This window comes from Pogona vitticeps, chromosome 3 (genome assembly GCF_051106095.1).
Source record: "Pogona vitticeps strain Pit_001003342236 chromosome 3, PviZW2.1, whole genome shotgun sequence".
NCBI lineage: Eukaryota > Metazoa > Chordata > Lepidosauria > Squamata > Agamidae > Pogona > Pogona vitticeps.
This window is the reverse complement of record NC_135785.1, coordinates 108,990,338-109,006,926: the sequence shown is the minus strand read 5'-3', so window position 1 is coordinate 109,006,926 and position 16,589 is coordinate 108,990,338. Positions and strand designations below refer to the sequence as shown.

The 16,589-nt window shown below is 44.0% G+C and overlaps 1 protein-coding gene across 1 annotated transcript; it reads right to left on the bottom strand.

Moving 5' to 3' along the window:
* Nucleotides 1-879: 879 nt before the first annotated feature.
* LOC144588356 (uncharacterized) lies at nt 880-7,807 on the bottom strand. The gene is made up of 4 exons (XM_078391042.1): nt 6,445-7,807; nt 5,286-5,455; nt 4,174-4,419; nt 880-3,074 (listed from the first exon to the last, which is right to left on the bottom strand). The coding sequence occupies exons 1-4, from the start codon at nt 6,485-6,487 to the stop codon at nt 2,046-2,048; spliced, it is 1,488 nt and encodes a 495-aa protein (XP_078247168.1). The 5' UTR covers nt 6,488-7,807; the 3' UTR covers nt 880-2,045.
* Nucleotides 7,808-16,589: the final 8,782 nt, after the last annotated feature.

Sequence of the window (16,589 nt, the reverse complement as noted above, 5' to 3'; positions counted from 1 at the left end):
GGAGCAGGGCTGGGCAAAACCCCTCTAGTCCCTGCCATCACAAAAATAGTGTGCGGTGGGTTTTTTTGGGGGGGCGGTATGTGCAATATGAGTCAAAGTGGTGTGCAGTGTGAAGCCGCACACACACAGCCAATATTAGATGTTCTTCATAGGTGTGTGTTTTGTTAAACAAAAAAGAGTTGTTTTTCCTAAAGAAAAAAAATCAAAGTATTGAAGCCTGTATGAAGGTAACACATATATTTGAGGGGGAGCTATCGTGGATTAGCCTTCTTCCAATTCAGGAGAATTCAAAAGATTATTGTGTTAGTCTTTCTCCTTTGTGTTTAGGATTTGTCTGGAGGAGATGATTGTTCATCTTTTAGTATGACCCCTGCTGAAGGACGGTCATCTTCCTAGGCCATTCTTTTACAGAACTCAGGCCAATTGTTGCAGAGAAAAGAAACAGGAACGCTGGAGACAGAGAGAGGTAGAGAAATCGTGAACTGGCCTGTATTCACAGATTCCAATGTATGCCAGAAATATTAAGTGAGGAAAAAGGATTCTTAGCATCTCATAGAGAGATGGATGGCTAGGTAGCTGGATATTCTGAATTCATGTAAGTCAAATGTTCTCTTCTTTGAAATAACTTTGAAAACCATCTGATAGTGGTTAACAGGCTGTCTGTGACAACAGCATTTTCACTGATCATTACTGACTTTAACAATCCCATTGTCATTTTGAAAACCCTTTACTTATGTTAACTGCAGGGGGACCTGTTGCTCCAGGTCCCCCTGCTGAGTCCTTTTTGAATGTAAACCTGTAGCCTAATTATGAGGCTACCTGTTTCTAATGAACGGGGTTTGTAATCCACCAAAACTCACATTGAAAGACCTCTGTTGGTTTTAAAGGTGCCATAATTCATAATTCTTTCAATTACAGAGGGTTTTCTTCTGCTTTGCACCTCTTGCGCCTTAGTTAAAGCCTTCCAAAAAAGAAAAGAAGGGTGTGTAATTCTTACACACCATCAAGTAAAGGTTGGGGAGATATCAGAAAAAGAAGCTAGCTTTCAACCCTGCAGAGGTCTTCCTTTTTAGATCATTCAGAAGTCACTGAGCGAATAATTGTTCAAAATGTAACTTTAAAAGTTATCCACTGTTTTTAAAAATCACATTGTTTAATAACTCCCCCAAATCCTCCAGGTGGCATGACAACTGCTTCAGTAGTACCTTTTTTGGATGTCTCAAACAACTGTGCACCAATGCATAATTTACCTCAAGTAGAAAGCCAGCATACCTTTGTAACTATTGCAGTAAGTAAAATCAGTTGCGGTTACACTCTAAAACAAATGACATAAGCCCCGCACCTGTTTTCATGATATAGCTATACCTTTTTATTTGGCAAAAGTAGTTAATTCAATCAATTCTTTCCTTATAATTAGTTACTTCTAAGCCAGACGGGGGGGGGGGAGGCGAGAGTGACTTGTCAAAACATGCTGGTACATGAGATGTGTGGTACAGGCAAGATAGAGGCAGGCTGATCCTGACTCAGATATAGATATTCACCCTTGCAGAATCCAAAGGTTAAAGGCACCTTCTCATCCCCTTAGATGTTCACACAAACATGCAGGTGGAATCCTAGGGAGCTGCTCAAGCAAGAACCCTGTTAAAACCTTCATAAGAAATTCTTCTCCCAGAAATTTCTTGCTGTATCAAAACCACATCAACACTTTGTTCAAGCTCCTCTCGGCAGATCTTGGGCAGAGAAGAGCCACTTCCCACTTTGGACCAAAAACTTCCCTAATCAAGCATCTTTCCTCTCACCATGGCAAAGTGCACCCCTATGCCGAGGTGCACGAGAAAGAAATGGGAAGACAAAAATCACAGGCACCCATTTAATAAGAAGAAACTTTATTGAGGAATAAACAGACGGCATGATCACGTGCTCCAAGGCAGAGTCATGTGGAAGGAAATGAGGGCAATGTCCCTTTTGGAAGGGGTCTTGATAACCATCCAGCCCAGACCACTCTGGGGGATTAGCCTGGAAGGGAGAGATCTGTCTCTGTGCAGCTACTGACTATGGTGGGTAGAGCAGGAACTGAGGTCACTGGTGGAACCCCAGTATGCCGTACTGCTGCTTTCCCCACTGAAAGAACTTCTCTGGGGAGTCAATAAAGAGTCCACAGGGCCTCCAGGAGCAGAGTTTTGCTGAGGAGGGAAGACCTGCATTCTCAGCTGTTCATTTCCATGCAGCCGCAGTCCGTTCCCCTCAGTGTAGCAGCTGTTGGCAGGGGCATAGTCAGAAACCGGGAGCTGGGAATGGTTATAAAGGGGTCCACCATCCCCTGCACCAGCCTGTGTGCCTCCAGCTGCAGTCAATAAAGAGTCCATTGGGCCTCCAGGAGCAGAGTTTTGCTGAGGAGGAAAGGCCTGCATTCTCAGCTGTTCATTTCCCTGCAGCCACAGTCCATTCCCCTCAGCGTAGCAGCCGTTGGCAGGGGCATAGTCAGAAACCGGGAGCTGGGAATGGTTATAAAGGGTTCCACCATCCCATGCACCAGGCTGTGAGCCTCCAGCTGCAGTCAATAAAGAGTCCATAGGGCCTCCAGGAGCAGAGTTTTGCTGAGGAGGAAAGGCCTGCATTCTCAGCTGTTCATTTCCCTGCAGCCACAGTCCATTCCCCTCAGCGTAGCAGCCGTTGGCAGGGGCATAGTCAGAAACCGGGAGCTGGGAATGGTTATAAAGGGATCCACCATCCCATGCACCAGCCTGTGTGCCTCCAGCTGCAGGGCCCACCTGGAAATTGTCTGCAGAGGAAGCTGCTTGTCCTGTCCCATAAGAGATGTTCTCAGTTTGCACACAGGTCTCTTGATAACCCTGAGGCTGCTGCCCCCAACTGGGCGTCCCGTTTCTCCCAGGGCAGCTTAGCCGGTTTCCAGGCCTCTGTGCTGGAACTCCTGCATTCTGCCAGATCTCCTCATTAGGCCAGAAGTGATTGTTGAGGAACGTGTTTTGTGAAGAAGGGTCATCAGGTGGTGCATTTTGCCTCCTCCTTCTCTGGGGCATCAGACGCCTTGCTCTCCAGGTCTGAAAGCAAACCTAAGACAGAAGGGATGGAAAGGGAAAAAAGTTGGCATTCTTCCTAGACAGAATTTGCATGCCCTTCCAATGTCTTCTCAATCGGGTCAAGGCACAACTAACGTATATGGTCTCTTGGTACCTGTGATTCTTTTGTGGCAAGTCTGCCCAACAACATACACGTTAACATGCACTGGTCCACTACCCAGATGGAAGGCTGTAAAGGACCACCCTATGCACTCCATTAGGAAGAGGTGAAATGTGTTATTACGCAAATCCTGCTGTTAGTGGAAATAGCACTGGAGTTTGGCCCAGGACTAACCCTGTCCATCACATCAAAGACATATTAATTACCAATCCCCTTAAGGAGGAAAGCTGGGAAGACTAACTCCACAAAGTTTGTAGGGTGTTCCCCTTTTGTATTACCATACAAAATTAGCTATTTTTATCTGATGCTGGAAAGATGCTCGTGGCCCCTGAAAAAACCCATCTGAGTGGAAGGATACGGTTGGGTTCCACAGCAGCTGATACTTTAAGAAACGGCTTAGCCTTTGAGGAGCCAGAGCAGACATTCTTCTTTGGGAAATCCCACTTTACCTTCAAGGGGTGACCCTCATCCCCCTTCCTGCCTTTTTCTCCTTTACCAAGAGGGTAGGAAGGCTCCTGTCCTGATCAGAAAACTAGCATTCAGAAGTAATTACGTGAGTCCATGAGGAAGCCCAGCATCGGCAGGCAAGTGGACCCTTTACTAGAACTCGCATCCTGAAGACCAAAGGCTTCCTTTTTTGATCAGGAACGGAGTGGAGGGGAACTGATGGAGCCCCAGGCTGTTGCATTGCAGCTGCTGCTGGACAGCCTTCCTTCCTGTGCCTCAGCACCGGGCAGAAAGGGCAGAAACGGGCTGCCTCCTGGCACTCTGCTGCCAAAAGTCCCTGGGGTCTGTGGGGACACAGAGCTGCTGATGGCCTAGAAAGGCCTGCCCATCCACAGTTAATCGCTGTCCCACTTCCTCAGAGTAACAGTCATTAACAGGAGTGTTGCCAGAATCCTGCGGATGGCTATAGACAAGAAGCCCACCATCCCATAGATAGGCATTAGTGCCTCCAGCTGCAGGACTCACCATAGAAGAGCCCTCTAGAGTGTAGGCTGTTAATTCCTCTGTAGAGCTCCCGTGTCGATGGGGCATCTGAGGGACCTGAGTCTGCTGCCCCCAACCGAGCGTCCAGTTGCTCCCACTGCTGTCGGGTTGGACTTCAGGCCCCTGAGGTGGAAGGGCTGGATTCTTCTGTGGGCGGGGGTCCTTGGGGAGAAGAGCCTGCTTCCTTTTCCGCTTCTCATCCCTCGCCCTTCGGTTCTGAAACCAAACCTAAGACAGGAGAAAGGAAAGGAAGAAAAAGTTGACCTTCTCTCGATACAGAGATTGCATACTCTGTATATCTAGAACTCCCAAATCCATGTTTAGCAAACAGGTATTCAAAATGCAAGAGAGACATATGCATGTGTTGGATCCATTCTGAACCTCATTCCTTCTATGGAAAGAACCCTGATCTAGATTAGTGGTTTTCTCTCTGAGTGTGTGCTCATAAAGCATGCAACAACACCAACAAAAAGGGCCATTATATGACTGAAAAAACAGATACTTTCTTCCAAGCAATCAAAGCCATGATGGTTGGCCATGGATTTTAGAGGGATGGAATATGATGCCTGAGCCATAAATGAGGAGTAGAGCTGCAACTGGAAGAAGTGGTGTTTTTTTAAAAATATAAACAGGCAATGACAGGGGTAAAGACCATCTGAGAAAGCGTCTCTGTTTAACCTGAAAGTGCTCCTCACAAAGAGAAGACTGGAAATCTTCCACCATGCATCCCCGGCACCCAGCTTCCTCTCAGAACACCCTTTCCTTTTAGGGGCGCTCCCAAACCTGAACCCTGTACCAGAACCAACCCAGCAAAGACCCAAAGGCATCTCTTTTTTGGAAGGAGCTTGAGAAAAGTGGTCCAGAGCTCTCCCTCCTTCCTCATCCCCCTGCCTTTTCAGCCATCTGGAGGAGCCCAAGGGAAGAAGGGTGCGGAAGCCACCGGGAGGCCCTTCCCCGGCCATTTGGGTCGGGGCTGAGGAGATCCCGGGTGCTCTGCGCCCTCTCCCACTCCACCCCCAAGGTGGGGCCCTTCCCAGCCCCTGTGAGACACCCCTGCTCCCCGCTCCCGGAAGGCAGAGCTGAAGGAGCCTTACCTGCAGACGCCCACTGTCCACTTTCAAAACCTTCGCCAGCTCTTCCAGCAACGGGAATCCAGGGTAGGGGAACCGGGTGTAGACCTGTTTCAGGAAGGCCACGTGTTGTGGCTCATATTTGGTCCGGGTCCTCCGCTGAGACACGGGTCGTGCTGCTGGAGGGGCTGATCCTGCAGGGAAGGGAGAGGGAAGGAGACGCAGGCGTGAAGGCTGGCTTGTCCTGCTGTGCCTCTGTGTTCAGAAAGGGTGGGGGCAGCCCGGGCAGAATGCAGCTAGCCAGAGGCGCCCCTGTCTCCTCGTCAGCAGCCCCAGTTCAAACCACGAGGAATCATCTGCACCTTTCACTCAACTCCCCTCCATCACTACCCATCTCCCTTCTGGGGCTCCGGCTCTGTCCGCTGTCTCCGGCCTCCATCCCAGCTGCAGGGCATCCTGTGGAGTGAAGATCATCTCCAGGGAAGTTTCTCCTGGATCGTCCTCCGGTGCCTTTCAGAAAGGGCTGGTTGGGCTTTTCCCTTCCAGGAAATGCACTCCCGACTCGGCCACAAAGTCCGGTGGCAGGAGACACTTCGGAGGCTATGCTTTCTGCAGCGGAATGTGCTTCGAAATCCCCTACTGGGAGGTTTGCTTGGAAAGGATGCCCCTCCTGAACCCCCTACTGGGGAAGGGACCCCATGAACCATCGCCTCCCCACCTCTTGCCCCTTGGAGAATGATTTTCGTGGGTTTGCGTGTGGAAAGGGACCATTCCCCGGCCATTGAAGGCAACCTGCCTTCTTAGGGTAGTTTTCTGCTTTAGGCCTCTTTGGCTGTTCCATTCCCCACCGTGCCCAGGGTTTGCCTAGAGACGATCCATATGCATTTCTGAAATTATCAAGATTTACAGCCATATTTTACTTCCTAGAGTAAACTTAAACCTCTTGGTTCGACCATGGGTGTTCAATGAGTCAAATGAAAAGCAGCAAATAAAAATATACCAACTGAAAACTTGCCGGAGGTTCTTTCTACCTCACTGGCGGGTGTTAACTTTGCTAGACAAGCCAGGAGAATTTTTGTTTTTTTAATCTTCCATACCTGATTCAACCTGTTAAATACTGACCACCAACCCCATCAGCCCCCCCCCATTCGAACAGGATTTAAGTCATAAGAAAAGAGGGTACCTTCTTTGCTCTTCTTCGTACATCTTTTCTGAGGAGTACTCATTTTGGAAGCGAAGCCGAGGCCGGTTTTTTCTCAGAGAGCCAGGAGGATCTTCACAGGAAAGTCTTCCTCTTGAGTAGGTAACATTGCTCAAGGGGCGAGGTCCTTTATAGGCCTCCGCCCTGGCAGGCTGAGATGGCCCTTCCCCCATGACCCTCCCCTTTCTGAATAGTGGTGGGGGGAGGGGGGCAGGCGTTTAAGGTAAGGTACTCACTATGAACTTCTTAGTAAACATGGGCGACCAACAGGATGGTTAGGGCCACAAAAAGTGAAAATAAGGGAGAAAGAAGCCAAATGCTCTTTACATTAAAATTGATCTCTCCCAAAGAACAACTGCGTGGCCGTTATTTGCAGGGGTTTCAGATTTCTATAGTAATCGGTAACTTAGTGACAAATAGGAATCAAATCCCTTTTGAGACCTTGGAAATGTAACTCTTTCTTACGTTAAAGACATAAATAGTTACAATTCCAAAGTCTCAAAAGGTATTTGATTCCTCACTCACTAAGGTCCGGGGCAAGGAGCCGTTCATCTGCTCCTATTAAACAGGCAGTCGGTGAGTGGAGTTTATTCCACTTCAAAGGCGTTGGGAGACGAGGAGTCCATCAAATTCAGGGGAACCCCAAGGCACCTTTGGGAGTCAGACCCTGGGAAAGGTCTACTCGTCTGTCAATGAAAAGTACTTGGGAATATTGGCATCTTTGCTTCCATCTGCAGGAAGGATGAGAGGTGCGGTTGAGCTTTGTGCAGACTAGCCCTCGCTTAAATACATACATGCGTGTGGCGGGTCCCTGTCCCGAGGAGCTTACAATCTCAGCAGTTTCAATTCTGGTACCCAGCTCAGGGATGAGAAAGTGGTAGATGCATGTATTTGCCCTGTATCGACACCTCACTCACACTATCAGGGGAAGTGACTTTTGATTCCTCAAGGCTCACATGGCAATAAAATTGCACATTTTCCGAGCTCTACAACAGTTGATTCTTTCCCAGTCTGTGCCGGCAGCGCCACAGGGCATCACTTTTTGGAAATTGCTCCTGGAGTGAGAAAGCGAGAATCAGCACGTGAGTTCCATTGGTATGGGGGGAAGAAAGGTTTCCGACAGAATTCCGCCCTCCAGCGGCTCTTATCACCAGCTTTTAATCGGATTAAGTACACCCGGAGGTGCAAAGATGTTGCTTAGGGGACACGTGGCTGGATGGACTGACCCTGTTTCACAGTGTTTTCTTTTTTTTGGCGGGGTGGGGGTGGGGTGGGGAGCCTGGCCAGATTACACAAAACGGCAAAACAAAACACTTGTGGCACCTGAAAGATGATCTGATTTCTTTCCCGGAGAAGCGGATGTGATTCTATTTTTCTCCCACTGCTCCTCGCACAGCTGGCATCACCCCAACCAAGATGAGGGTTTGCCCCTGAGTCACACTGCGTTCAAGTGGGCACACGGAAGGGGGGGTGAGAGAGGAGAACCTGACCAGAAACAGGCAGGTTAATTTGAGAGAGGGAGATAGAGGCTGGGGAATAAATACCCTTTTTGGGATAAAAGAATAACATGTTTTTGAAATTGAAGAAAAGGAACGTCAACAACCACCAATGTGGGAGTCAACAGCTCACCTTTATTACAAAGTATTTCTGAAAATGCAGATGGTGTCGGGAGCAAAGCTACCCCTTAAGGACACCGTCACGTCAATGCCAGAGGCTGAAGTACTTTGCTATGGTTGGCTTGTTCTCTGTTCTACAGTGGCACGGAGCCATCCTGGGGTCTTCAACAACGGAGTTTTGTGGCATTTTCTGTAAGGAAAACGTTCACCTTCTAAGGTCTCGCTGTCCTGCAGCTATTGCCTCTTGGTGATGGGAGAGTGACAGAAGAGACCCACAGATATAACTGCAGGACAGCTAGAACTTAGTAGGTAAAGCTTTTCCTGAGAGAAAAATGCCATGAGGCTAAAGCTTCCCCGATGAATCCCTGCCTGTTCCCACAATAGCACTGGGAGTTATATTCTGGTATGGCAGGAACTTTAGAAAAAATGTAGTCCTTCTGTTAGACATTATGCTTAAAATATCTTAGCTCTCCAACATTCTAGGTTTTAAATGTTAGAACAGAAAACAACACAAAAAGCCTTATGTTTTCTGTACCTGCAAGCATGCAAATCCAGCCACCCATTCCTCCATATTGAATTGATTAAGATGTACACTCCTTTCATAAAAACTACCCATACCAATTTTGAACAAGCAGCAAAGCAGTCTGTGAGTTCACTCTTTAAAATGTGTGTGTGTGTGTGTGTGTGTGTGTGTGTGTGTGTGTGTAATAAATGATTTCAGTTTTATTTTCAAGAGATAAGGATCAGGAATTAGGAAGGCTTGTAGCTGGACACAGAGCAGGAGACAGAATCAATAAAAAGTATGGCATATACCACCAAGGGAGGGAGGTTTGAGTTTACTTAATATTAAATTGTATTACATAGCAAATCAATTGAGACATATCCTAGATATTATGGCAGATAAAAATGTAATTTGGAGTGATTTTGAGATCCGTAATACAGACTATGAAAAGTATCTTTTAAAAAGAAGCTATTAAAGATGTGATTAATGGTGTCAGCAATCTCCTGCTAAATAATATGCTGTCAAGTTGAAAAAGTTATAGGAGAATATTTAACCCTTTAAATTCTGCATTAAATCAGGTAGTAGAAAAAAGAAAATTCCTGGGAAATCTGAAGAGAAAGTTTTAAAAGGTATTAATTTACCAGAGAGTTCTTAAAATGAAAACTCAGTAAGATATACGTATGTATAATAGAGAGTGAATAAGAGAAATATTGGGAGAGGAGAGAATTTCATGGTGGAATATAACTGGACCAAGGAATATAGAAAAAAGGAAGGTTAGGGTAGACTGATGATGAAATTTGAGAAACTTATTGAAAATATAGGAGATATAATTTCATATAAATAGGAGGAGGTTAGTAAGCACAATATATAAGATGTTATTACAGGGAGAATATAAAACTACAGCCTTAAAAGAAGTATGGCAAGGAGACCTAAGTAATTAGAGGAGAAGATTGAAAGAAGCTGAGGAGCAAAAGAAAAAACAAAAAATATGTCCCTAAGGGTTAAAGAAATTTTCTACAAAGTAAAGTGGAGGTGGTATTTAACACCAGTGAAACTGAATTTGTTAAATAAAAAAGCATTATCTTCATACTGAATATGTAAAAAAGAAAGGGGGACATATGTGACGGACTTATGAAATGAGGAAGACGGAATGGTCTCTGATATTCAAAGAAAGGAAATAATGTATATCAATACATAAATGTTTCTAATGACAGCTTTGTTGAATATGGCTAATAATATTAAATGAAAAGGGGAAGAAAATGAATTAATTATTTTGAGGATAACAGTGGCAAGATTGCAAGAAACTGCAAAAATAATAATAATAAAATGAATATGAAGGAATAGAAATGTGGAATATGGCCATTAACGATAAAGTAACATGTGAAATAAAGATTAGAAAACGAATATTGAATATAAAAAATTTCAAAGTTATATAGAATGTATTTTTAATACATGTGTTTGAGAAAGGTAAAAGTAATATCCCTGAACAAGAATCATATTTCTGGAGAGAAGCACGGCATGTATTAAATGTCCAGAAAGAACAATGAATAGTCCTGAAGGTAGCAAGGAGTATGGGATGGAGTATGTGTTGTCTATTTTTTTTTCCACTTTTATTTAATTAAACATTTGACCCCACTTTTCTCCTTTAAAAGGACCCAGGGCAGTTTGTGTCATTTTAAGAATTGTAAGCTAAAAACGAAACTTTAAAAGTATACAAATGGATCAGCCATGGATGGGATTCTTAATTTACAGTAAAAGGGTTGTGATCCTATAGGGCAGGCCATGTCAGGTCGCACAAGAAGGGCTTGATCTAAAAGAAATCTACCTCTGCAAAGTTGCTGTGGAACTCCAAAGGGTTTTCTTTTCTTCATCGTGACGACCCTGGTCATTTTGAAGTTCTACCTGAAACAGGCAGATCGTGATCAGCGCAAGAGCAGAGGGAGAGAGCCCCAGGGAGCCCCCCCACCTCGGTTTAAGACCTCCTGATGCCTTCACTGAGGAGCCCAACTGGGCACTAGTTGACCTACTGAGTATGCAGCTGAGACAACGCTGCTGCTGAAATCTGGGGGTTGGCAGAAAAATTTGGGGTACCTGCAGGGTGATCGACATGTCTTGCTTTTATTTGAATTACATATTATTGCATGACTCTGGTGACCCTGATTACGTGTGTTTTAAGGTCAAGAGAGGTTATCTATCTTTTTTTTTCCAATCCTACACATACTATGGTAAAACATTAAAAAAAAACAAGACCCTGGGTCCTCGAGATTAAGCGACCTGAGGAGCCCGGGGTGATTCCTTAACTATAAAATGGTTAACTTGGCTAACAGGGAGGATGACGTCAATGTTGACAGACCGCCTGAGATCATTGTCAGGGTTGCCTTTATCACTAAGGCGGGTCTTAACAACCTGACAAGGACCACTTGGGAGACTTCCCCCTGAAATTGACACTGTAGGGGTTCAGACTGACAGGGAGGGAGGGAACAATACATTGGCATAACAAAAGATCCAGAAGTCATGCAAACGAGGGAGGGTGCCAAAAGAGAAAATACATTTTTTTTTCAATAGAAAAAAGGGCTGAATGTCAGTCTCTCTCTTTCTCTCTCTCTCTCTTTCTCTCTCTGCGGCACATATACCAATGGACGCACATCTCTCTCTCTCTCTCTCTCAGATAAATGGGTGTGATGAAGGGAGTTGGAGTTCATGAAAGCTTCTGCCAAATAAAAGCCATAGTCAAACCATATATACAGCACATCTATGTCCCCTGATTCAACCATAAAAACAAAAGAGCCATGGATGCAAAAATACAGAGCCTTATGATCCTTTGTGATTTCCACATGGAATCTATCCCCAAACCATTCTCAAATCAAGGAACATATGTACCCATAGGCTCAGCTATGAAAAGAGTAGCTCTCTTGCTTTGTATTACACAACGACATGAAAACATGGATCTGAGTCATGGATATCCATGGAACCAAATATAATTTTAACACGAGATGCATCCTAAGCACATTTCTACCCACAGGCTGAATCAAAAACACTCCCCGATCCTATACCTTACTGAGCATTGTACTGTGCCAAAACATGAACTTCAGCTGAAGATCCTTAGGTGATTAAAAAGAATCTCCCCAAGCCCCATTTTAAGCAAAGTGTTCTGCTTATATACTGTCCCACCCCACAGTGCTAAAAGCACACACTGTGTTTACAATTTAATTAGGTGGCTACATATAGCCCGCACCCCAGCAAACTGGATATTTAGACAAAACACACAATTCTGCATGCATGTGTATGTCCTGTGATTTGTCAGTGGCTTGCTGTGGATCAATGGGAAAATATTCATGTTTTCATTGTGAAATGAGGGGTCTGTGATTTTTATTTTTATATTTCATTTATTTACATTTCTATGCCATCTTTCTCACAATTAAGGGACTGAAGATGGCACAAAAGTTAATGAAAAGTAACTAAAACCACACTAAATCATTACATTGAAAATTAAACATATAATAGTAGTAAAACAATCAGTTGAAGCAGTGAAAACATCTTAACATACATTAAAACACACATGCAATAATAATCAATCACAATGTCCAACAGCCAAGAAAAAACACTTCACTGCCTTGTCTATAACTAGCTTGCCTATAACAAGGATGATCTTCATTGTTGCCAGAAGGGCAAGAGGAAGAGGCCAACCTAGCCTCCCAGGGAAACCATTTTGCAACCCCAGGAGAAGATGCAGAGAAGGCCCTGTCTTGCTTCTCTAAACAGACATGCCTGTGAGGGTATTGGGACTGAGAAAAGCCCTCTATGTGGAACATCTTAACAAGTGAAAAGACTCCTGCAGGGAGTTACAGTCTTTCAGACAGCCTGGGCCCAGACCAAATAGGGCTTTGTAGGTCACAACCACCTCTTTGAATTGGGTCTGAAAGTAGACTGACAGCCAGTGAAACTGCTGTAAAAAGAGAGTTACACGCTTCCTCAAACTAGCCTTGGTCAGTTGAATGATCTGAAATTTCTGAGTTGTCTTCAAAGGCAGCCCCACACAGAATCCACTACAGTAATCCAAGTGGAATAGAATTAAGGTATGTGTCACCACAACAAATCAGACATCTGCAGGAACAGACATATCTGGCACACCAATTTTAACTATACTAATACACTCCTGGTCACCACCGAAACCTAGGCATCCAGGCTCATGGATAAAGCCAGGAACACACACAAGCTGCCGGCTTGAGCTTTCAGGGGGAGCAAAAACCCCATCAAGAACAGGTTGAATCCCCATTCTTCCATCTGCCTTTTAATGGACCCCAAACACCTCTGTCTTGTTAGGATAACGTTTCAATTTGTTTGTCTCAACTAGCCCATTAATAAACTTTGAATGTACTGCATACCAGCATGTGAAATATTAAAAGTAACTTTAAAGAACTATATATTAGAACAGCTTGGGCAGATATTAATGTTGAGACCTCATTTGTATATGCTTTGTTTTTCCCCCCAAGATCAGTTCCCAGTGAAGTAACTTATTAAAACTGGTGGCTAAGTGATAAAAGCTTGGCTGAGGACCTTAAATACAAGGCTCAGGATATACAGGTTTAGTTTTTTCTTGAGTCTGGTGCTAAATTGCCTGCAATACTGTTCTAAAAGCGCTTAGGCAAAATATGGGTCTGTAAGCTTTTTCCACCTATAGCTTTAGGGGACATAGAAGGTGACAGGTCTGACAAGAACCTGAGTAGAATTGTTAATACAGTTTTGTAAAACCATATGTAAGAACTTATAAAATGCTGTAAGTATTTGTAAGAATCTCTGTAAAGAAATACTGTAAAATACCCACCAAAACTCACACTGAAAGACCTCTGTTGGTTTTAAAGGTGCCCCAAATGGTCAGTTCTTATTTTTGTTACACATTACAAACGTATCTTTATTTTCTTTCAGTTACACAGGGTTTTCTTCTGCTTTGCACCCCTTGCCCCTTAGTTAAAGCCTTCCAAACAACAACAACAACAAAAAAGGTTGGATAAAATGGATTCTCCTTGGAAATTGCCTACAAGGAAAAGCAAAGAAGGTAGGAACGAATCCCTTTTGACAGGACTCAGAGTTAAATCCTTTCTTAACGGAGGGGGGGCAGGCGGGCAATGGATTAGGAACTGCCAGAAGGTAGGCAAGGCTTTTTCCCCGTGTTGAGTATCTCCTGGAAAATCCAGCAAAACGAGAACTGAAAGGAGTTTCCATTTGCTGCTTTGAATTGGACCTGCAATTAAAGACCCATTATTGAAGGGGGGGAGAGTCAAACTTACTCGTGAAGTAGGGCCATCATAGATACTCATTATCTATTTCTTTTTAAAGAGACTCAGACCTCCTGCACTGCTGCTTGCATCATGTACGCTTTGGTCTCACCCTCCCGCTCAAGTCTAATGAGGAGGTTTGTAATCCGCCAAAACTCACACTGAAAGATGTCTGTGGGTTTTAAAGATATTTTGTTCTTATTTTTGTTAGACATTACAAACGTATGTTTATTTTCTTTCAGTTACACAAGGTTTTCTTCTGCTTTGCACCCCTTGCGCCTTAGTTAATGCCCTCCGGAAAACAAAAGAAAAGAAGGGTGTGTAATTCTTACACACCATCAAAAGAAAGGTAGGGAGATATCAGAAAAAGAAGCTAGCTTTCGGCCCTGCACAGATCTTCTTCCGGCTGCCTGACACAGGGCTGGGGGTGTTTCAAGGGTGCCTTGGCTTTTAAGGGACAAGGAATTAGCAGATTAATCTCTACCTAGTTATTTCTGATTCTCCTGATATTTTTGGTGGGGGCTGAGAGTTTTTCCTCAGAGCTGTTCAGCTTTAACCATCTAGTTGAAGACACCATCATGGCGCTGGAGAACAACACATGAAATAGTAGCTCAATTGAAATTACTTCCATTAAAAACTAATACCTACAGTAAAACCCCAATAGGTGGCATCTATAGAGGAATCAAAGATTATGACAACGAACAAAATATCTAGATTTGTGGGAGAGATTCTTATATATATATAAAGGTTCCTGAAATGTGCAGTAAAGTATGTGCTGGGAGAGCCAGCTTATGCTTCTGTTCCTCTTCCTCCTCTGTGACCACCTTTTCCGACTCCTTGTTCTTCATTTTCTGTTATTAATTACAGGTAGTTATTTCAAATGCTTGTATTCCATCTGGCCCCTCTAGAGCAGCTTATGATACTAAAAGAAACAATTTTAAAAGTCAAAGAAAATTTAATTCTATTAAAAGAATTAAATGGATATGAAATATAAAACCAGTGAATAAAAATAGTTTGAAACTATTCTAAAAAAATTAAAATAATAGACACACAAGAAAAACACAACCTGTGCTATTTAAAAGAGCCTATTAGGTGGGTAATTATTGAGAAAAGGCCTGCCTGCGGAAGGACAGCAGAAAGGGGGCCAACCTTCATGCAGGGCGGGCCCTTTGGACCATCTCCCCAGGGACCCTCCCCCCCCCCCGCTCCCCACTGGCTCCTCTCCTCCCCTAAAATGAAAACAAGAGGATTTTTCACTGGAGAGTTTATTCTTCATCTCCCAGGAGGTGGAGGAAATGTGGGGAGGAGGGCCGGGCAAAAACCTTCTAGTCCCTGCCATTAGGAAAATAGTGTGGGGTGTTTTTTTTTGGGGGGGGGTATGTGCAATATGAGTCAAAGCAGTGTGCAGTGTGAAGCCGCACACACGCAGCCAATATTAGTTGTTCTTCAGAGGTGTGTGTTTTGCTGAGCAAAACAGAGATTTTGGTTTCTTTTTTGTAAAGAAAAAAAATAAAAGTATTGAAGCCTGTATGAAGCTAACACATATATCTGAGAGGCGGCTATAGGGGATTAGCCTTCTTCCAATTCAGAATAATCCAAAAGATTATTGTCTTAGTCTTGCTCCTTTGACATTAGGATCTGTCCGGAGGAGATGGTTGTTCATCTTTTAATATGACCCCTGCCGAAGGATGGTCATCTTCCCAGGCCATTCTGTTACAGAACTCAGACCACTTGTTGCAGAGAAAAGAAACAGGAAAGCTAGAGACAGAGAGAGGTAGAGAAATAGTGAACTGGCCTGTATTCACAGATTCCAATGTATGCCAGAAATGTTACGTGAGGAAAAGGGATTCTTAGCATCTCATAGAGAGATGGATGGCTAGCTGGCTGGACATTCTGGATTCATTTAACTCAAATGTTCCCTTCTCTGAATTAATTTTTAAAACCATCTGATAGTGGTTAACAGGCTGTCTATGACATAAGCATTTTCACTGATCATTACTGAGTTTAACAATCCCATTGTCATTTTGAAAACCCTTTACTTATGTTAACTGCCACCTCTCTTGCTCCACATCCCCCTGCTGAGTCCTTTGTGAATGTAAACCTGTAGCCTAATTATGAGGCTACCTGTTTCTAATGAGGGGGATTTTAACCCACCAAAACTCACAATGAAAAACCTCTGTTGGTTTTAAAGGTGACACAGATATTTTGTTCTTATTTTTGTTAGACATTACAAACGTATGTTTATTTTCTTTCAGTTACACAAGGTTTTCTTCTGCTTTGCACCCCTTGCGCCTTAGTTAATGCCCTCCGGAAAACAAAAGAAAAGAAGGGTGTGTAATTCTTACACACCATCAAGAGGAAGGTAGGGAGATATCAGAAAAAGAAGCTAGCTTTCGGCCCTGCACAGATCTTCTTCCGGCTGCCTGACACAGGGCTGGGGGTGTTTCAAGGGTGCCTTGGCTTTTAAGGGACAAGGAATTAACTGATTAATCTCTACCTAGTTTTTTTCTGATTCTCCTTATATTGTTGGTGGGGGCTGAGAGTTTTTCCTCAGAGCTGTTCAGCTTTCACCATCTGGTTGAAGACACCCTCATGGCACTGGAGAACAGAGGACACATGAAATAGTAGCTCAATTGAAGCTACTTCCATAAAAAATAATACCTACAGTAAAACCCGTTAGGTGGCATCTACAGAGGAATCAAAGATTATCACAACGAACAAAATATCTAGATT

Coding starts and splice junctions, on each gene's coding strand:
- LOC144588356 (XM_078391042.1), bottom strand. CDS start 6,487: ATGAGTACTCCTCAGAAAAGATGTACGAAGAAGAGCAAAGAAG. Junction 4,420..5,285: donor TGGACAGTGGGCGTCTGCAG/GTAAGGCTCCTT, acceptor CTCCTGTCTTAG/GTTTGGTTTCAGAACCGAAG. Junction 3,075..4,173: donor CTCTAGAGGGCTCTTCTATG/GTGAGTCCTGCA, acceptor CTTCTGTCTTAG/GTTTGCTTTCAGACCTGGAG.